A 22,302-nucleotide genomic window follows, 5' to 3' on the forward strand; every position below is an offset into this window, starting at 1 on the left:
TAGATATTGATTACTCAGGGGATATAGACCGTTTTAAACCTCAACATTTCATATGATACTTCCCACACCTGTAAGATTAACAATGATACTGTGGTTATAATGTGTGATTCTACTTTGACATGATGTACGTGTGTCATCCATTGCCTATTGAGTGGATCGTGGCTCATGATACCTATCACTGGCCTTGGCTCGCCCGGCCATGGGCAATCTATAATTCGGCTGGACTTTTGCTGACTGAAGCTACATACACTCACTCAATTTCCTCACAAAAGAAAGGGAATTCTTCAGTACATATTGTCATCTAATAGATGAGTAAAGCTACTTCTTACAACTGCCACGTCGCCACCATCGGCATCTGACTGTGGTAATGCCCGTACCACCAGCTTGTATCGATTGATTTCCTCTCTATCCAAAATGACGTTGCAAAATATTTCTCCAGTGCTAGAATTGATCCAAAACAGCTCTTCATATCCTTCTATAAATGAGTATTTTGCAACTCCTACAGTTACTTCAGCTTGTACTTGTCCAATAATGGCACCTGTATAATTTGTTTCCTCAACAATATCAAATTGGAAATCTGTAGTATTGAACAGTATGGGGTTATCGCCTTCCTTTTGTCCCACGCGAACCTGTACGAGAGTCTTATTGGAATTTGGGGGGTGACCCTTATCGGTCGCAGTTATGTTAAAGATGTACACTGTTCCCGCAGCTGGTGCACTACCCTTAATTCTTAGTACGCCAGTGGTGGTGCCAGACGTTATGTCAAAGACATGGCTGTAATTGTTAAGGCTCAAAGCAATGTCCGCGTTTGATCCAGAATCCTCATCCGATACCTTCAGAACAAGAATCGGTTTGCCATCAACCCATTCGCCGCGTAGGACGCTGGTATTGTAGAACTGTTTGGAGAAAGCAGGGGCATTATCATTGATATCCAAAACCTGAATCTTAACGGTCAGAGAAGCGCTCATTGGCTCATCACCTTTATCCCTAGCTATAACTGCAAACTCGTGGATGTTCTCGAGCTCATAGTCAAGGGGAGAATTACATGTGACATATCCACTAACTTTGTCAATAGAAAAGTTGCTGCTCTTGAGCGAATATTCAACCGTTCCATTTATTCCTTTGTCAGGGTCTGTTGCTGTAACCGCAATACTTAACTTCGAACAGTCCTGATCCTCGGCTCTGTTGAATACCATATAAGTGATGCCATTTTCAAACATCGGTGAGTTGTCATTGGTATCATTAATGTATATTGTAGCGTTCTTTTCACAGGCTCTGGAGGGGGAGCCCTTGTCCCTTGCCTCAAAAGTTAATTCTATTACATCGTAAGTTTCTCGATCAATTGGGTGGTTTATGTAGACTTTGCCGTCTTGTCGATCAACCGAAAAAAACCACCCTCCCCCATGTACACTATACATAATTTCTGCGTTAGGTCCTTCGTCAATGTCTGTGGCAGTTAGCTTCGTAAGTAACTCGGAACCAACGTTTTCAAGAACGTAGAATGTTGAAGGCCAGTCATTACAAACGGGATCATTGTCGTTTTCATCCAAAATTGTAATGTTAAGGAGAGTAGAATTACTGTTCCTGGCTTTCGGATCGACTGGATTGTCAGTTGCAGTAAGATTAAGTAGATAAGAGGAAAATAACTCTCTATCTAGACGAGCTCTTTTCACTTTGACTTTTACATTATTATCCGAATACTTAACAACTTCGAAATTATCGCTTCCGTTGCCCGTAAGTGTAAAAGAGAGTATTGCGTTTTCACCGATATCAGCGTCAGATGCGTGGATGTTTATCTGAAAAGAAAATTGAACCGTGTGTTTCTTCATTATATTTATTCATATGTTCAAAATTACGCATACACGGATACAAGAATACACGCAAGTTAACACTCATATATTTAAACGACCCCTGAAGTTCTGGCGTAGAATTATAGGTCTTCAGCAACCCATGCTTGCCGTAAATGTCGACTATAATTGTCGCAAGAGGCGACTAACGGGATCGGGTGGTCAGACTCGCTGACTTGGTTGATGCATGTTGCGTTAATAGATCTATTCTCATAATGTTAACCACTGAATTGTCTGATCCAGACTCGATTATGGCTGCAGTATTTAATTTTTACAATAAACAAATAACCCAATCAAATTTATTTTTGTGTCTCACAAGCCATCTCCTTACCAAACCGGAAACATCGGTGTTAGGTGGCGAGTTTTCTGGAACTTGACCATGGTATATCGTGCGACTGAAGATAGGATAATTGTCGTTGATATCTTGCAGTTCGTAGATTAGTCGTCCAAGTGTCTGCAACGAGAGAAGTAGCAGTCTGCTGCATAAATGCATACTTAAAAGTCACTGGCAGTAATATGAGAGGCATGAGTATGACATTGTAAAGGACATACTTAATAAAGCGTCATACGAATGTTGTTCAATTGTTGTTTGATCAGGATTACAACATTCAAGGCCTCGGTAAAGATTTCAAAAATATGGAGGACATTTTCAAATTTGACGCATCAGTGATAAGACGCACTCGATGCAATTCTATATTTTGACGTGTACCTTATGTTCCCGTGTTTTTTGTGTGAATAATTGACTTGCCTTGCATGTCTTTGTGACGGCTGCCAAAGGTGTGAAGTATACGCGCACCTTTTGGCGAACACCTGGTATCAGCACTATTTGATAGTGATTCATTAACACACGGAATCGTACAATGGATTCTGCTTTTGGTTGAGATTTGGAATGTTTTTGTAGCTTTTATCAATATAACTATCCACTGAGTTTAGTGTATGGTAGGGACACTTAATAAGAATATGTTTTGTGATGTTTCACTTTTATAATGGATTATTTTATGTTCAAATACCTCAGTGTGTTTCAGGTTGCATGACCTCGTGCAGGTCATTTTATACCTTTACCGGTTCCGAATTCACCCATCCCAAGTTTTCCGCGTTTTAGATTTTAGTTTAAAGTAGAATTATCGGTATTTGTTAGCATAAAATATACACTCCTACAGTGTATATCTGCTTGTCTTCTTTCATTAGCTGTTAAAAAACGAGATCATGTTCCCAAAAATTGGTTGAAAACAAACAAAAGCCTGGTCATCTAGCCATTTTGGAAATCTCTAATTGATGAAATTTTTTGTGTGGCTTTCATCTTAAACTTCTTAGTACATTTACATATTAATCTATATTTTGAATGATTGAGAAAATGTCAAATGACCTTCCTTAAAGCGCGGTATTTGCCCTGAGGCCCACCCTGTCGTGCAGCAATCATATGTGGTATTGCTCTGCGTGATTAAACCACTGGATTCATAGGAGAGAAATATTTTCGACCAATCAGAGAGCGCAAAACCCAAGGCTTGTTGTGTATCAATTCTGTGACATCTGATTCAATTTATATTATTCTTGTTTTTTTTATTATCATGATATGAAACAATTATTGACCAAAATTCGGGCAGTATCATGTTTTATTGACCCAAGAAATTGATATTAACATCGGCCGCTGGCCTCGGTCAGTGCCAGATTCCTGGGTCAATAAAACATGTTGTTATACCTCTGTTACGAATCTTGCATTTTCATTGGATAATCCGTACCACGCAACGAAACAATGCATTTCAATGTAGACCCCGTAATCATGTGACTGACACGTACCTCGAATATTGACTCGTCACATGATCAGTATTGACCTGTCATGTGATGAATATTCACAGCTAAGTTACTGTAATGAAACATGGGACGGTTAAAAGACTCCATAAACCTGTGTATATCGGAATTACAAAACGATGAATTACTCTTAGCGAGGTCAATATACGAAAACAAGGGTCACATGATTTGGGGGGTCCTCATTGACATGTATTGTTTCGTCATCACGTGGTACGGATAAACAAATGGAACTGCAAGATTCTTAATTGAGGTTTAACAACAGAAAGTTATGGATGCTCTTCTGAAACTACAATTAACCCATTTGTGTGTTCCTTTAAAAATTCCAAAAACAGGTAACTGAGAAACAATTCAAATTTGCTCTTGTTTAGTTAACAAAACTAGCTTAAATTATAATCGCTGGCAAATAAATAGTGTCATGTGTGAAACTGAGACATTGTATCTGTGTATGTAGGGGCATCATTAACCGTTTAAGGTATATAATGATCAGAAGTGCGTCTTAACTTGCCTGGGACAGCCATAACTGTCCATTTAACTAGCCATGGAAGCAAAGGTGTGTCCTTACCACGGTAGTACACTGATCCTCGTTGTTCTTTCTAGCCTGGACATCAAAGAAGGTAAACGTAGCATCAAGGCTCTCCCTGTCGAGAGGTCTTTTTGTTGTTATCTGTCCCTGTGCAAAATGAAGACATGTTCTAATTTATAAGTGGAATAAAAGTACTCTGTCATTAAAGGAGGACTACACGCTCATATGGTCTCCAGCCCAATCCCCGTATATGTCTAGGAATTGTAATTAGTGCGAAGATTGGTTAAGTGAATGAGTGATTTAGAGTTAACGCCGTTTTGACCAGTATAGCAGTTATACAGATCATTGCTTGATGTGCGAGAAAAGCTCGAAGTGATGCTAAGACTGTCTTAGACGTTTGCTGCTTTCGTCAAACTAAAGAGCACCCGTATGGAGTTCACAAACCTAGAAACATAATCAGGCCGAATCTGGGATTCCAACTTAAAATCACAGGCATCGAAATGCAGCAACTTAGATGACATTAGATACACACTGAGTATAAATTAGACAATGCCTAATTAGCGTAATCAATACCTGATTCCATATACTTGATACAAGTTGAATAAACAGACACGCATAGCAATGATGGAGTGACTGATTCAAACTTACATGGACTCCAAATGTGGGCGAGGGGAGTCTCTCTTCAATTAATGCGTTATGTGACTACCAACTACACAATGGTAAAGGGACGGTTTACCTACAAAGATTGTTTTTTCACGTCTAACCTAACATTGGAATGTGGAAGGGTTTATACCGTTTGCACAATGAATGTCCTGAAAAGCGCAGGCACAACAGCCTCCATTATTAATGCAAAGAATAACATAGCTATGACACATTAACATTACCTGCCTGGCGCTAAGTATTAAAGGGCTAAAACAAGGACTGGTCGCCTTGGAGTCAATATACTGGCGTATTCATGCTAAACTGTGGCATGATTTCTCAGTGGGCTAGCACTATAAAATCGACTAGTCCGGACTAGTACAAGCAGCCACACACACACACGTGAATGCACGTGGCTATATAATTGCAATTATCTTAAACGTGACGTTAAACCCTATTTCACCTAACCTCATATTAACATGTAAATGGCTCACCGTTGTTGAATTAAGGTTGAATAGTTGCTCAGCATGCATACTGTTGAAACGATAGTTGCTGTAATTGGCAATTTTAATATCGGTTACCCAATGTCCAGCTGGTTCCTCTTCCGGAATTTTAACCGTAAAGTTGTTATGCAGATTTTCAGAGTCCGGATAAATAGTGATCAGGTTGACATTGACAACAGCTTTAGAGCGCGAGGGTTGCTGTCCATCGCTCGCTGTAATGCTCATACTGAACCCTTCTCCAAATTGTTCCTTTTTCAGATCCACCCTCGATTTTATGGTACCCGATGGATCAACACTAAACCAATCTTTGTACATGCCTTCTATGGTATAATACGTCTGGCCTACAGTGTCAGGGTCAGTGCTGCTTATTATGCCGATAACAGTGGCATTGTATGACCCAGCAAAGATATCGAACACATAGGTAAGTTGATGAAACTGAGGTGCTTCATCGTTCAAATCATTGATGTTCAAAGTAACAGAAATATATGTTTGCCTGACTATAGTTTGGCTTGTCTGGACAACAAGTGAAAAGGTACTGCTTTTAAATTCTCCTTCATAGTCTCTAGATGTCATCAGTTGAAATAAGCCATTGGTATTGCTGATGTCAGATGGCAAACCATGTGGGGTTATCGTAAAACTATCACTTCGGAGTTCATACTGCATGAAAATTGCTTCCTCATTCTCGCTGACAGCTATCTCAAACTGAGGTTTGAGCACCAATATATTTGCCCTGATGAGGGCCATGGATGAACTTTCGGATGTAGCTATAACCTTAAATATGTACTCCCGTGCAACTACCTGTTCTGATTGTATAATGATATCTTGTCGGCATACGACTCTGCCAGTGTGTTCCTCCACACTGAAAAGCAGTTTTGCGCTATCGGTAGATTCAATAGAGAAAGTATATTGTCCCTTTTCAAACTCGAAGCCCTGCTCCCTGACATCAGCGACCAACGTGTTTCTTCTGGTGCCCTGGACCACGAACGTCGAAATGTTTCGTACATTTGGTATTAGTGCTTTGTTTACCATTATGCTGACTGTGTCTGTATCCGTCACGGTATGCCTCGGAGTGGAAGCAGCCATAGTCAGAGCATATAGTGTTGACTTTACCAAGGGAACTGTGATTTCAAGTGTTACATTATCAGATGATGTAGTCAGTTTAAGATGTACGTCTCTTGGTATTATATCAACCTTCAGGGTGAAGAAGTTCTGTTCGAATTCCAGGAGGCCATCGAAAGGTATACTTCCCACTAGATAGAAAAAAGTGTGAAATTTATTTCAGTATATCAGCTCGGTAGAAAACCACAGGCCTTCTTTAACGAAGTAACATTAAGGTCCACGTTTTCAGTCTAGTAACAGAATCTTTATAATCTATACACTGTCTGGACACAAAATAAGGTAGATATTTATGAGAAACAAAGAAATATGTGGACCGTTAACATCCGAACACGTTTTAACCCGTTTCACCAGTTTTTTTAATAAGTAGGTACCTTTGCCAGTGAAGTCTGTGGACACATTAAAGTTGAATGACGATGTCTTGGTTACTAGGTCAGGAGCTGAAGAAAAAAAGTTTATACTGATAGTATTTAAGGTGATACTGACGTCGTACTTACCCATGCGTAACGTATGTATTATGAAATGGTCATGATGCACAGAACAATCCACAACTTATCTGGGTGCAACAAGCTTAAGTTGCAAACACAGCTTGAAGTTCAAGATGCTCTTGCTTTTGTTCTTTAGGTCGCAACGCGATATAAGTGAATGAGGTGCATATGCTTTGGACATTAATACTTTGTTAGGAAAAAGGAAATGGAATGTCCATTTAAAACGCGGTAATTCCATGTAAAGGGTTGCGTCCCTTAGCTTTGCCGGGTCACCTGAAGCGGAAGTTACACTTCTTGGCCAAATTACCTTGCTTTGATTTTGCCAATCCAAACAGACCCGTATGCAAAGAACCATTGTTAAGGAGGGGAGCACACTTGGTGTCAATGGGTACCTCCTACCCAAACGTCCCATCCCCAAACCCCACACAGATGTCTCCAGGATTTCACAAAATGCTTTCCAAGCAAAGGCAAAACGATATTTACATATACTTTCATTTGTGACAAACGGTCCTCAACCATTAAAGAGGGCGATGTAAGTATATGAATGATCACCACATTTACTGACAAATACCTTCTGGATAAAGAAATAAAGCTCGCGTGGGGACGTGGCTACAAAGTTAAAAAATCAATTTTGGGTGTTACAAATTGTAAATTTAAAAAGTCTTTTTAAACGCAATTGAACTTTTCGGAGATAGCAATTCCACTTGTCTCAAATACTTTCTGTGAATATTAAGTCCTTCATCAATAACAGGAAAGTAGCAATGAACTTCAAGGCTAATGCAAGCTTGTCAGCTATTTAATTACTATTGAATCATAACTCATGACCATGTACATGAACTATAGATGCTATGGCATGCAGTTATATACTTCATATATGAGAGGGAGTGATGACACGTAATCAGTTTACCCTAATAGAGTGCTGGGGATTTACTCTAAGTTGGATCCTCGCTGAGCTCCAACATTGAACCGACACAGCCATACATAACCGAAGTGTTGTTCAAATCTGCGTTAAACCAATCACACTCACAGTGTTAACGCGAAATGAAGGCAACTATCGCGTCATAGTAAAAATGACAATGCTAACAGCAGGGGTTCTCGAAACGGCTGGGCATGACCGGCCCTATCGATAACATCCGCCGTGAGGCGAAGGTCGAGATAAGTCTACAATCATCCATGTATTAGTCTTCTTGTATGTATGATAAGGGGATTTCTGTCAGTTCAATTGGCGGGTCTATCGTTAGGTTGTCGGTAATAAGAAGTATTTCTTGGGAGGTCTGAAATTCCGCGAATAAAACAATAATATACCCTGCCAAAAAGTAAACGCAAAAGTAATTAAAGATGGATATTTTATGTATCATTACAGATGGTAATCGATTGTTAGAAATTGGAATACATCATTGCCATTGGCCCAGGTGCCATATGGCCACACATTGAACAGTAGATTTTCAAGGTGTTGGTCATCTGTTCTCAATATCCTATATGGCCAGCATTAGAGACCAGAACTGACTGGCATCGTCGTCCCATGGAAGCAATCAGATCCTAAATTGTGGCCTACTGTATGTAGTTTCATGCATAACGTTCCAAGCGACGCCTGTAAACACGACGTCTACCATCCGCACGGCGAAACATAAAACGTGACTAAACCAAACGAGTTGTGGTCATATCCAGTGACCTTGAGACCATTGACGTCGCAGCCGACGATGCAGCTCCGTCAAAATGCAATCTCATTAAAATCAGATCTAAGTTCTCGCTGCCGCTAAACAAAGATCTGGGGACATCCCATTACGGGTCACGTCAGAACGACCTTTCGCGAACTTTGACCGACCATTGAAATGACTAGGTCGATATCAGCCAATTAGAAAGCAGCTTTCTCGAACTTTTCAACCTGGCGACTACGCTTGAAAAATATTTTGACGCAGTTCTCGATTAAAATTTTTAAAACTGAACAAACGAACATTCCGGAATGTCTAATATATGGTTGAGATTGTATGGCAGCGCTTCCCGCGTACTGTACAACACCTCCTCCGTTCAAGTGCTTATACCACAGAAGCGAGAGGTAGACGATAATGTTGACGGAATCAGTCGTACGGGCCGTAACTGTCGTTCTGAATACACCGTGTTAACGTTTTCGAGGTTGAATGATTAGAAAACACATTCCGACAGTCACTTTTATTATTTGGTAAGCGACGCTTTGATTGGTCGGATAAAAGGTCGTTCTGACGTGACCCGGAATGGGATGTCCTTTGTTTAGTGATAGCAAGACTTAATGAGATTGGTCAAAATGACGCTTCGCATTCAGTTGTGTAGCGCGAATACAATCTTCACTGTCTCGGGTGATATCCTAGACGTATTCCTGGTATTGTCGCAGTTGTGGAGGAGCTCTGCTGGTTCTTTCATGTAAGTATGAAGCTGTCCTGAACTCTAGTAGTCATACATGGCCGGTTGGATCTTGGAAGATCACGTGTTGTCCCGTGTGTCTGATAACGGTTCCAGTCTTGAAATGATGCTTTGTACTACATGGAAAACCTGGCAACAGATGAAGATTATTCTCCTGTATCCAGTCGGCCGATGGTACTGTTGAGTTGGGTTTGTCAGTCGTGGCATGTTTTCGCTGTTCACTTGCTGTAAGATTGTGATGGTATGCAAATGAAAACCCAGCGCTTTCATAGCCCAACAAATGATGGTGCACGTACATGTCATGTTGGTGTGTTTTGACATCAGGTTCTCACGTGGTTGTGTTTTTGATATTTTTCTATCTTTCAGCCAAATTTCGGCAGTACCTCATTCCTTCCACACAAATCAATCCCAATCCATGCAGGAATGACAGTTCATTTTCGGTATCAATTTCGGCAACTCTTTGTCAGATATTTACGATTTTACTACTTTTGCGTTTCTTTTTATTGCAGAGTATAGTGTAATATAAATGATGAAAGTGTTGTCCCCAATTATTACCCGTAATTTATACGAAACGCTAATGTATAATATTGAAAGAGCCAAGGATGTGGGACACAATCTCAATGTCAATGTCGATTTTGTTGATGGTTATGTACTGCTGGACTCAGACTCAAGTAGAGGCTTTATGTGCACAGCGTTGAGAGGGTCAGCAACCCTACAGAGTCCTTCGCTTGGATGAAGTCGGCTGGCCTGAAAAGTGAAACAGAAGGCTTTCCTTTGCTGCTCAGGACCAGTCACTCCCCTCTCGAAACCGTCCGTCAATGTGTGATTTTGCATCAAAATGTAAATATGAAATGTAGATTATGTAATGATTTTGATGAGACTGTCAAAAACATTGTCAGTGGATGCCCCGCTTTGGCAAAAAACACAGTATCTTAAGCGACATGATGGAGTGGTTCGATCATTTTATTACCGTCTTCGCCATGCTTGTGGTTTTGACACAGAGGTCCATCCATGGTACGACCCTGAATATATAGAGGACGTCATGGAAAATGATAAATACAAAATCCTTTGGAATAGGCCCATGTACAGCCTGAGACATATCCTCAGACAAACCTGATCTTGTCCTTTTTGATAAATTCAATGAAATCATTTATATCATTGAATTTTCTGTCCCTTTTGACAGTAATGTGATTGACAAGATTGAGGAAAAGCATGGCAAATATGCAGACCTCGCTTTCGAAATGTCACACTTGAATCCCAAGTACCAAGTTGTCCGACTGCCCATTTTTCTCGGTGCCTTAGGTTTGGTATCTCCCAATCTGTTGACTGACATTGGGAGAGTACCCGGGTTTGCGACTAGGAATACAGCCCTTCTGACAATCTGGGTAATGCAGAAGGCTGCAGTGTTGGGGAGTCTTCACATTCTTCGAAAAGTTCTACGTGGGATTGACTAGGCAATGCTTCCTGGGAGAAGTCCCATTCTCTGTCTGAGCATTGTGTAGAGGGGCCAAGTGCCCTGAGCTTATGATGAGCCTAATCAGCCTGACTGTGCCAGGATCACCCAAACCCTCTTTGCTGCATTTTTAATTTTAATCTGTAAATAATGATAATAATAATGTGTACCTCTTTTGCAGAAAGTCGAATTCGTTTGTAGATATTTATTCACACACTCGCAGGTTCTGATGCCGTCCGCCTTCGTAAGGCATGCGCTGTTGACCTGAGCGCAGTGGGCGTAATTGCAGCTTTGTCCTAGGTTCACTTCCGGGAGAGGACCGGAAGGAGGTGTGGGCGCAGGGGTCGTGGTTGCTGGAATATGGACCTTGCTTTATTCTTCATACAACTAGAAGAGACAACTGTTTGTAACACCGCTAAATAAAGTATTCATAAAAAGTAATTCAGGTGTGTAAACAAACAGAATGCCTCTTTCTTATCACATCTGTAATTTATAGTTTAAAGTTATCTACAACGAGAGATATCGCTTGGGTGAGATCAACCCCCCTCCTTGGGGTTATCGTTGCAACCAAAGTTCACCAAAATGCTTTGCAGACCATTTACCATTCTTGCATTCATACTTCGCACTTTGCCATTCATTCTTTCTTACCTGTATTCAACTGATAGATGCCAAGACTCAGATCTCGTTCACTTACCTTCAGCTTGACTGACCATTTTTACAGGAATCAAAACTGGTAAAGACTATGCTTACATGTTGCTTACAGGTTAGAGCTTCCTCCTGTGAGAAGGAGCTCACTGACTTATACCACGTGGGCCACGAACGCGATGCGCCTTCTGCGACGACGCAAAACCGCGAACCGATGCTCGCTCCCCTCTCGTCCGACCACGGCGCGTTGCGGGTGGGCCCGCCAAGACATTTGGTGCTATGCACGTTGTGTAAACATTAATTAGACGCAAAGCGAGCTACAAACAAACGATACCGACATTAAGGAACTTGTGCTGATGGATCGCCACATCGGGAGGCACAGGAGCTATCTGCAAAGAAGATAATTGTTTGAAATGCAATGCTATTTAAAACATATTTTTAAATGAAACATACTTGAGATTTGTGTTAAATCATAGTGAGTGTGTGTGAGTGTGCGTGTGTGCGAGCGTGCGTGCGTGCGTGCGTGCGTGCGAGCGTGCGAGCGTGCGTGCGTGCGTGCGTGCGTGCGAGCGTGCAAGCGTGCGTGCGTGCGTGCGTGCGCCTGGACCAGACTCGGTACCAAAATTGATACGCACAGATGATATTGATGTGTTGCTGTCAATGTGTCAGTCAGTTTGTAAATTGCCTGAATTTTTCGGACTGATTGTTAACTGCCTGATTCAAGTATTCCAGGTTACAGAATGCCTACACATTTCAGTCATTTTACAATTTCATTGAAACTCTGTCCATTTGACCAATTAACTGAACATTATTAAAAGGTTGAAAATAGCTTATCAATAGACTAATTAGATAAGGATGATATGGATATTATTGAGCTAACCATTGCGATTACTGTAATCTCGCATTGTGTTGATAACTAATTGTAATCTAAATGTTGAAACGGAATTTACACAAGTTGAAGAGCAGAAAATATTTTAGTGGTGTATGGTTTTGTTGGATACAATAGTTTAATTATATTTTAGTTGGAAGCCAGATAGTCACTGTGTCATGTATAGGCATCTCTGTACGAATGCCTTACTGTCGTTGAGAGATGGCAGACACAATGGAAGATACCTTTCGTTAAGAAGGTTTGGTTTAACGCCGCGTTGAACATTAGTCCAGTGATATCACGGCGTGTCAGCTTAATGTGGGAGGAAAGTCCGAAGTGATGCAGGCCTCAGACGTTTACCACGAGCACGGGTAGGGTGCTGACAAACCTAGAAACATAATCGGGGCGAACACACAATCATGCCCCCCCCACCACCCCACCCCACCCCACACACATATACACACATAATAACACAATACCCCCACCCCCACCCCCACCAGTCCCCCCCCCCCCCCCACACACACACACATACACAGCACACACAACACACACACACCACCACCACCACCACTCAATATGTCATCTTTTCGTTTCATATGGCTTACAAATTCTGATCGTAATCTGTCTTATCACAAGACAAGGAAGGACATGCTGACATAGGCTTCTCGGTTAGCATTATACGAGACATATCTTAGACGCTAAGGCTTTAAATCAACAAAAGCAAACGAAGTTGACAGTCTGGGTAAACATTGATTGGCAGTTGTGAGGGATTTGCATTCGATATGTCGATCCGAGTTTCAACCCTTACAATTTAAAAGGTACGGGACGCAAAGGGGTCCCACTGTTCTCCGTGTGTGCGTGTGTGCGTGTGTGTATGTGTTCTTGTAAGTGATAGAGTTGAAATCAGACAAGGATGGCTGTTGGCTCTGATAAATTCTTCATTATTTCACTAATACTAAGATATTATTTTTCTGTTCGTACATTATTTGCATTGTGTGTGGTGGGGGAACAAGGCGGGGAGCATTGGTCTGCCACTGCATCTTACATGATCAAATGTATAATGTTCACCAGTATTTCTGTAAATGTCGTCTCTCATTATCTGTTAAATATCTGTCTAAAACATTATATTGAGAAATCACTTGTGGGAGCATATATTTAACACTATTTGTATTTACAGAAGGGTATTAAACTTAAGTGTCAGATATAGCATGGGGGTACATGTGTATATGTATCGTTAATGTTTGACATATTCTAGCCCACAGTATGTTGGTCAACACGTACAACCAACAGTCATTCTACATATTTAACACATAGATTTATTACTCTAAGCAAGGAATATATAGATACTCTACCCTAATCAAAATTTCATGTGTATTTGAATCATGTCACTTTCTTTCATTTAGCAGCTGTAATGAAAGTATCTTACCTCAGTGAATGCAGCTGATTCTAGTTGCTGTTTCTGCAGAGAAGCGTGTGGTATAACATTGTTTAAACCAGGAAAAAATATGACGCCACTCATCACGTGGTGTGTCGCTACACACCTTTGCAAATGATCGTGCTGTATTTGACTATATGCCAGACCGCGTGGGGTCGGTCTGCAGGATCAAGGTTCTGATAAACTCTGCATGACAGTTTCATGCCCGCTATTGACTAAGGAGGGAGGAAAACTGATTAATATGAGTCATAACAGCACGGTAATGTTTATGATAAAGATAGCATGCATACATTTATCTTTATGTGGAGAGGACATATCGTATTGATTTTACGCCGTGTTATATACCAATTTATTGTTTAAAGCGGTGTTAAACACAACCTTATTACTCACTCAAAGTGCTTAAACTACATGTGCACATTACAAACAGTGAGGTAGGATATCCTAGTGGTTAAATCGTTCACTCGTCGCTTGCCAAACCCGTTTTTGGCCCCCCCTCTCGATATTGCTGGAAAATGGCTAAAAGCGGAGTAAAACCACAATACGTCTTTTTGTGTACACATCGTTTACTTTAAAACTTAGAATTGAAGATTTGTTTGATTTTGTTGTATTATTTTCGCACATCGCTTTTCGGTGTGGGTCGTAGTTCATACTATCAAACCTTGGTTTCCCTTGCCAGTACACAGTCTTGTACAGACCGCTGTGGTAGATCTGTCACAATGGCAAAAGTAAAAGTCACCAGCTACAGGTAAAGCCTTTAGAAGAAATACTACAATCGTCAATATCTAAGATGCTGTCGTCAATTCGTTCAGGTAAATCCTTCACTTTGAATCTTGTCAAGAGACAGTAATTGATATTACTAAACGGGTACACGAATAGTAACTACATGCAGTGGGACGTGACGCGAGTGGAGCACCTCCACACAAGGGCAAGCAAATCGACTACAGGGCCCACACGCTAACATGCGAATGTGACTGACAGGATAGAGTTTATGAAGCAAGTGGAGGACCTACACATTATGGTAAACGAAGCCAGTACTGGACTCACACACGAGTGGTATTTAAGTAGTATAGGACTTACACATCAGGGAAAGCGAAGCCAATACAGGACCTCAACACTAGGGGTAATGAAGTGAGGATTGGACATGCATCTTATGGGAAGCGAAGCCAGTATAGTACCAACACACTTCGGGTATTGAAGCAAGTATAGAACCTATCCGCAAATATAGGGCCTACACACTACGGGTAATACTGCGGCTAAAGTTCAGGACTTATACATATTAGGGGCTTAAAAGCGAGTACAGAAGCTACACAGTAGGGGAAGGGCAGCGAGTATTGGACCTACTCACTTGGGGTAATTCAGCAATTATATGACGTACACACTAGGAGCATAGAAAGTAAATATAGGACTTACATACCCGAAAAAGCGAAGCGAGTATATGGCTTACATGCTTCGGGTAATGACGAGAGTATAGGACTTACAGGCTAGGAATAATGGGTAAGTATAGGACCTACACACATGTAGTCATCAAGCAAGTGTAGAGCCTACACACTCGGGGTCATCATGCAAGTATATGCCCTACACACTATTGGTCTTAAAGCAAGTATAGGACCTTCACACTCGGGATAATGAAGCATGTATAGGACCTACACACTTGGGCTCATCAAGCAAATATAGGACCTACACACTATGGGTCATTAAGCAAGCATGGGACCTACACACTATGGTTATCAAGCAAGTATAGGACCTACACAGTAGGGGTCATCATGCAAGTATATGCCCTACACACTATTGGTCTTAAAGCAAGTATAGGACCTTCACACTCGGGATAATGAAGCATGTATAGGACCTACACACTTGGGCTCATCAAGCAAATATAGGACCTACACACTATGGGTCATTAAGCAAGCATGGGACCTACACACTATGGTTATCAAGCAAGTATAGGACCTACACAGTAGGGGTCATCAATGAAGAATAGGACCTACCCACTCGGGGTAATGGAGCAAGTATATGGCCTACCCACTCGGGGTAATGGAGCAAGTATATGGCCTACCCACTCGGGGTAATGAAGCAAGTATATGGCCTACCCACTCGGGGTAATGAAGCAAGTATGGTGCCTACACACTCGGGCTCATAAAGCAAGCATAGGACCTACATAGCAGGCATGATGAAGCAAGTATAGGGCCTACACACACACTTGCGGCACCGAGACAACAATGGGGCGTCGGACAACTTGCTACTTGGGATGCAAACGTGACATTTCGATAGCGAGGACCGCATATTTGCCATGTTTTGTCAATGACATTGGTGTCAGAAGGGACAGAAAATTCAATATAAATGATTTCATTTTATTTATCAAAAAGGACAAGATCAGGTTTGTTGGCCTGAGTAAGTAAATGGGCCGATTCCAAAGAATTTTGAATTGATCATTTTCCATGACGCCCTCTACATATTCTGGGTCGTACCAGGGATATACCTTTGTGTCAAAACCACAAGCATGGCAAAGAAGGTAATAAAACTACACCATCATCAGACAGGTTAAGTACCTTAACACTAGGTTAGTAAGTGAGAGTTTAGTACCTGAACACTAGGGTAGTGTGTGAGTGTTTAGTACCTGAACACTAGGTCAGTGGGTGAGAGTTTAGTACCTGTACACTAGGGTAGTGGGTGAGAGTTTAGTACCTGTACACAAGGGCATTGGCTGAGGGTTTAGTACCTGAACACAAGGGTAGTGTGTGAGAGTTTAGTACATCTACACTAGTGTAGTGGGTGAGGGTTTAGTACCTGAACACTAGGGTAGTGAGTGAGAGTTTGGTACCTGAACACTAGGGCAGTGGACGAGAGTTGACTACCTGAACACTAGGGTAGTGTGTGAGAGTTTAGTACATGTACACAAGGGTAGTGGGTGAGGGTTGACTACCTGAACACTACGGTAGTGTGTGAGAGTTTAGTACATGTACTCTAGGGTAGTGGGTGAGGGTTGAGCACCTGTACGCAAGGGCATTAGGTGAGAGTTGAGTACCTGTACACAAGGGTAGTGTGTGAGTGTTTAGTACCTGAACACTAGGGTAGTGTGTGAGTGTTTAGTACTTGAACACTAGGGCAGTGGGGGAAAGTTGAGTACATGTACACTGGGGCAGTGGACGAGAGTTTAGTACCTGAACACTAGGGTAGTGTGTGAGAGTTTAATACATGTACACTAGGGTAGATGGTGAGGGTTTAGTATATGTAGACAAGGGCAGTGGGTGAGAGTTTAGTAACTGTACACAAGGGCATTAGGTGAGAGTTGAGTACCTGTACACAAGGTCAGTGGGTGAGAGTTTAGTACCTGAACACTAGGGTAGTGAGTGAGAGTTGAGTACCTGTACACTAGGGTAGTTGGTGAAAGTTTAGTACCTGAACACTAGGGCAGTGGGTGATAGTTTAGTACCTGTACACTAGGGTAGTGGGTAGGAGTATAGTACCTGTGCACTAGGCAGTGGGTGAGAGTTTAGTACCTGAACACTAGGGCAGTAGGTGAGAGTTTAGTACCTGTACACTAGGGCAGTGGGTGAGAGTATAGTACCTGTGCACTAGGGCAGTGGGTGAGAGTTTAGTACCTGAACACAAGGGCAGTGGGTGAGAGTTTAGTACCTGTACACTAGGGCAGTGGGTTAGAGTTTAGTACCTGTACACTAGGGCAGTGGGTTAGAGTTTAGTACCTGAACACAAGGGCAGTGGGTTAGAGTTTAGTACCTGAACACAAGGGCAGTGGGTGAGGGTTAAGTACCGAAACACTAGGGTAGTGTGTGAGGGTTAAGTACTGGAACACTAGGTCAGTGGGTGTGGGTTAAGTACCGAAACACTAGGTCAATGGGTGTGGGTTAAGTACCTGAACAGATAGGCAGTGGGTGACAGTTTAGTACCTGAACACTAGGTCAGTGGGTGAGAGTTTAGTACCGGGACGCTAGGTTAGTGGGTGTGGTTTAAGTACTTGAACACTAGGGCAGTGGGTGAGAGTTTAATACCTGAACACATGGGCAGTGGATGAGGGTTTAGTACCTGGAGACATGGGCAGTGGGTGAAAGTTTAGTCACCGTACGCCAGGGTAGTGGGTGAGAGTTTAATATCTGAACACAAGGACAGTGGGTGAGAGTTTAGTACCTGTAAGCTCGGATAGTGGTTGAGATATTAGTCACTGTACCATCGGATAGTGGGTGAGTGTTTAATACCTTAACACTAGGTTAGTAAGTGAGAGTTTAGTACCTGAACACTAGGGTAGTGTGTGAGAGTTTAGTACCTGTACGCTCGGGTAGTGGTTGCGATATTAGTCACTGTACACTAGGGTAGTGGGTGAGTGTTTAATACCTTAACACTAGGTTAGTAAGTGACAGTTTAGTACCTGAACACTAGGGTAGTGTGTGAGAGTTTAGTACCTGAACAATAAGGCAGTGAGTGAGAGTTGAGTACATGCACACAGGGGCAGTGGGTGAGAGTATAGTACTGTATCCTCGGGTAGTGGGTGAATGTTTAATACCTTAACTCTAGGTTAGTAAGTCAGATTATGTTTCTAGGTGTGTCAGCACCATATCCGTGCTCGTAGGTTTCACCGAAGTGGTAAACGTCCGAGACCTGCATCACTTCGGGGTTTCCTCCCACATCAAGCTGACACGAAGTGATATGACTGGAATACTGTTAAAAGCGGCGTTAAACCCAACTCACTCACTCACTCACTCACTCAGAGTTTAGTACCTGAACGCTAGGGTAGTGTGTGAGAGTTTGGTACCTAAAAAATGGGGCATTGGGTGAGAGTTGAGTACATGTACACTAGGGGTGAGTGTTTAGTACCTGAACACATGGGTAGTGGGTGAGTGTTTAGTACCTGTACAATAGGGTAGTGGTTGAGAGTTCATTACCCATACACTAGGGTAGTGGGTGAGAGTATAGCACCTGTACACTAGGACAGTGGGTGAGGGTTTAGTACCGGTACATAAGGGCAGTGGATGAGAGTTTAGTACCTGAACACTAGGTTAGTGGGTGAGAGTTTAGTACCTGTACACTAGGGTAGTGTGTGAGAGTTTGGTACCTGAGCAATATGGCAGTGGGTGAGAGTTTAGTACCTTAACACTAGGGTAGTGAGTGAGAGTTTGGTACCTGAACAATAGGGTAGTGTGTGAGAGTTTAGTACCTGAACATTAGGGCAGTGGGTGAGAGTTTAGTACCTGAACACTAGGTTAGTGGGTGAGAGTTTAATACCTGAAGACTAGGGTAGTGGGTGAGAGTTTAGTACCTGTACACTAGGGTAGTGAGTGAGAGTTTGGTACCTGAACACTAGGGTAGTGTGTGAGAGTTTAGCACCTGAACCATAGGGTAGTGGGTGAGAGATGAGTACCTGAACACTAGGGCAGTGGGTGAGAGTTTAGTACCTGGACATTAGGGTAGTGAGTGAGAGTTTAGTACCTGAACAATAGGGTAGTGTGTGAGAGTTTAGTACCTGAACATTAGGGCAGTGGGTGAGAGTTTAGTACCTGAACACTAGGTTAGTGGGTGAGAGTTTAATACCTGAAGACTAGGGTAGTGGGTGAGAGTTTAGTACCTGTACACTAGGGTAGTGAGTGAGAGTTTAGTACCTGAACACTAGGGTAGTGTGTGAGAGTTTAGCACCTGAACCATAGGGTAGTGGGTGAGAGATGAGTACCTGAACACTAGGGCAGTGGGTGAGAGTTTAGTACCTGGACATTAGGGTAGTGGGTGAGAGTTTAGCACCTGAATACTGGCGTAGTGGGTGAGGGTTTAGTACCTGTACACTAGGGTAGTGGGTGAGAGTTCATTACCTATACACTAGGGTAGTGTATGAGAGTTTAGTACATGTACACATGGGCAGTGGGTAAGAGTTTAGTTCCTGAACACTAGGTTAGTGGGTAAGAGTTTAGTTCCTGAACACTAGGTTAGTGGGTGACACTTTAGTACCTGTACACTAGGGTAGTGGGTGAGAGTTTAGTACCTGAACACTGGCGTAGCGGGTGAGGACTTAGTACCTGAACAATCTCGAAATGTGGGTGAGAGTTCATTACGTATACACTTTAGTTTAGTACATGTACACTAGGTCAGTGGGTGAGAGTTTCGTCACTGTATACTAGGTCAGTGGGTGAGAGTTTAGTACCTGAAGACTAGGGCAGTAGGTGAGAGTTAAACCACCGTACGCTAGGGTAGTGGGTGAGAGTATAGTACCTGTACACAAGGGCAGTGGTTGAGATATTAGTCACTGTACACTAGGGTAGTGAGTGAGAGTTTGGTACCTGAACGCTAGGGTAGTGTGTGAGAGTTTAGTACCTGAACGCTAGGGTAGTGTGTGAGAGTTTCGTACCTGAACAATAGGGTAACGTAACAGTAACCCTAAGGGATGCCTTGATAAAAACGCAGTGAAACCTTTACAATGAGCATTTATTCAACCTGACAGTATCAGTCTCCATGCAATAGCCAGGACTAATAAAAATCTGAATTAATGAATGATTCGTTCTTAGCAATGCATCTAAAATGTCGGGCATAAGAAAGTGTACACGCCAATCTTGGATTTGATCAAACGATTACAAACGTTATCAAACGCAACAAGGCTGAGAACCCTGAAAACAGTGGGCAAACACTGCAAACTTAGGGTCCACACCACAACTATAATACCCGTATCACATACATCACCATCGAACACACATTTCTTGTTTGTTTTAGTAAAACCACCATCAAACATAGCAGTACACTTTCTGTAGAAATCAACATAACTTTCTGAATCTAAATGGTATCGTGTTTTTCTTTTTATAGGATTCCAAATATAACTCTTTGTTCCAGTGGAGTACACAATTGGTTGATGCAAGGATAATACATTATACTAAAGAGATACGTCTCCGCCATTGGATGCACCAATAGTCTTGAGGGGCATTCATGACAGGCAGACAAGAAGAACAGCATGGGTTGTTTTTAACGAACCTGGGGGCGTGTTTATTCTTGTTGGTTTTTTATAAATGGGTAGGGGTTTGGTTGACGGTCAGAGTTCCTCGGTCCAGGGTAAAGTTGAAGACGATATAAATTACATCTAAGTTGGAAGTTTCAGGTAGGTATTAGTTTCTACGTACATTTTTCTATACACTTTACTGTTATTCGTGTTTGCATTTTATTCTTCTCAATAAACAAAATCCTTTTGAATGGCAATACTTATTTCTAATATATTAAGTATTTTTAAAGTATAACCAATAACAAAACATAACATGTAAGATATATGTGTTGCTATGAGATATATGTTCCATCTATCACTGCCAATGTGTTTTGTTTTTAAATACAATGCTGCAAATACGTAAATGTTGGCTTTGCCCCTATTCGTGCTCTATAAACGACTTGTACACAAACTGTAAATCTTTGTTTAAGTAATCTTTTGTACAGAATAACAGGTTGCACGGTAATGTGAAAGTCTAGCGTAGTGCTGGTTATGTTTCAGCAGGGTAGGTTAGAGACACATGGTTGTAGAAAAGTGGCACTAGTGCATCTTGATGTGCATTCACTTACTTAATATGCAGTTTGTTTTTACGATTATGGTTGTGCAGGCGTGTTCTCATTGATGTACTGAGATATACCACTTGAAAATCTTATTTAAAGAAATCATAGGGGATTTAAGTAGCGCTGTGTTCTCTGACAATAACCATTTCTACTATTGTGTGTTCGATGTATTGATGCAAACAAAATATGTTATTTACTGCGTATAATTCTTTGGGTCAAATATATTAATGTAGTCCCTTGCATACCCGTGGCCAACGCATGCTATGACTAGATGTAGGACAGGACAAACTCACCCGTTTCATGGACATCTGGTGTCATAAATAACCTATCCAAACTTTTGGTGTGTGTTTATCCATCGCTTCATGTTATTTTGGGCTTGAACGAGTTGCCTTCAGAATTTGTAACAAATTGAACATCGATATACACTACTGCCTAGAAGTTCATTCCCCTTACACGCATGGGCAACGCGTTACGCAACCAGTGTGCATCGGGTTGGTCACGCGTGTGACACCCGTGTGCAACGCGTTGCACACGGGTGTGCACCCCGTCCGCCACTCGTGTGCAACGCGTGACACACTCATTAGAGGGGGAACAAACTTTTGACCAAAGGAGGACCCGTCTTAAGCTGAACCTGGAGGTGGTAACAAGGAGAGAAAATTTTGTTATCTTGACGAAAAATGATAATGCACATGTATTTCCTAATGTCTCCTTTCTTTATGTGATTTTGTGGGAATAACATGAATACTGTTGTGATCAAATAGATGTGTTTTGTTTTATACGACCATTGCTTCTAAATCCGATGGTGTTAAGAGAATACATGGTCCTGGAACATGTTATTGCAATTGAAATGCTTTTATTGTGATTTGACATTAACCGTCTGTAGTACGACTTTCAGTGATAATATGTATGAGGTTTGGCGGCGCATTGTTTTTATTGGACCCTAATTACTTTATGATGACTTGGACTCTTTATCACAGCTCCATAGTGAGGCTGGAAAAGAGCAGCATGTAATTAATGAGGGTGGGTTATATCATTGAGGATACACTTGAGGGAGA

The 22,302-nt window shown here is 41.8% G+C and overlaps 1 protein-coding gene across 1 annotated transcript in view; it reads right to left on the reverse strand.

The window, feature by feature from the left end:
• The window catches only part of LOC139463630 (cadherin-23-like), a 43,045-nt gene extending 31,557 nt beyond the window's left edge, over positions 1-11,488 (reverse strand). Inside the window, exons 1-7 of the mRNA XM_071244902.1 lie at positions 11,470-11,488; positions 10,946-11,128; positions 6,812-6,877; positions 5,313-6,571; positions 4,219-4,326; positions 2,179-2,301; positions 330-1,796 (exon numbers count right to left, since the gene is read on the reverse strand). Coding sequence (XP_071101003.1) covers positions 330-1,796; positions 2,179-2,301; positions 4,219-4,326; positions 5,313-6,571; positions 6,812-6,877; positions 10,946-11,128; positions 11,470-11,488 — 3,225 coding nt within the window. The remainder of the gene's footprint in view (positions 1-329; positions 1,797-2,178; positions 2,302-4,218; positions 4,327-5,312; positions 6,572-6,811; positions 6,878-10,945; positions 11,129-11,469) is intronic.
• Positions 11,489-22,302: the final 10,814 nt, after the last annotated feature.

The sequence above is a fragment of the Haliotis cracherodii genome, unplaced genomic scaffold (genome assembly GCF_022045235.1).
Source record: "Haliotis cracherodii isolate W230 unplaced genomic scaffold, xgHalCrac1.p SCAF_16, whole genome shotgun sequence".
NCBI classification, from domain to species: Eukaryota; Metazoa; Mollusca; class Gastropoda; order Lepetellida; family Haliotidae; genus Haliotis; species Haliotis cracherodii.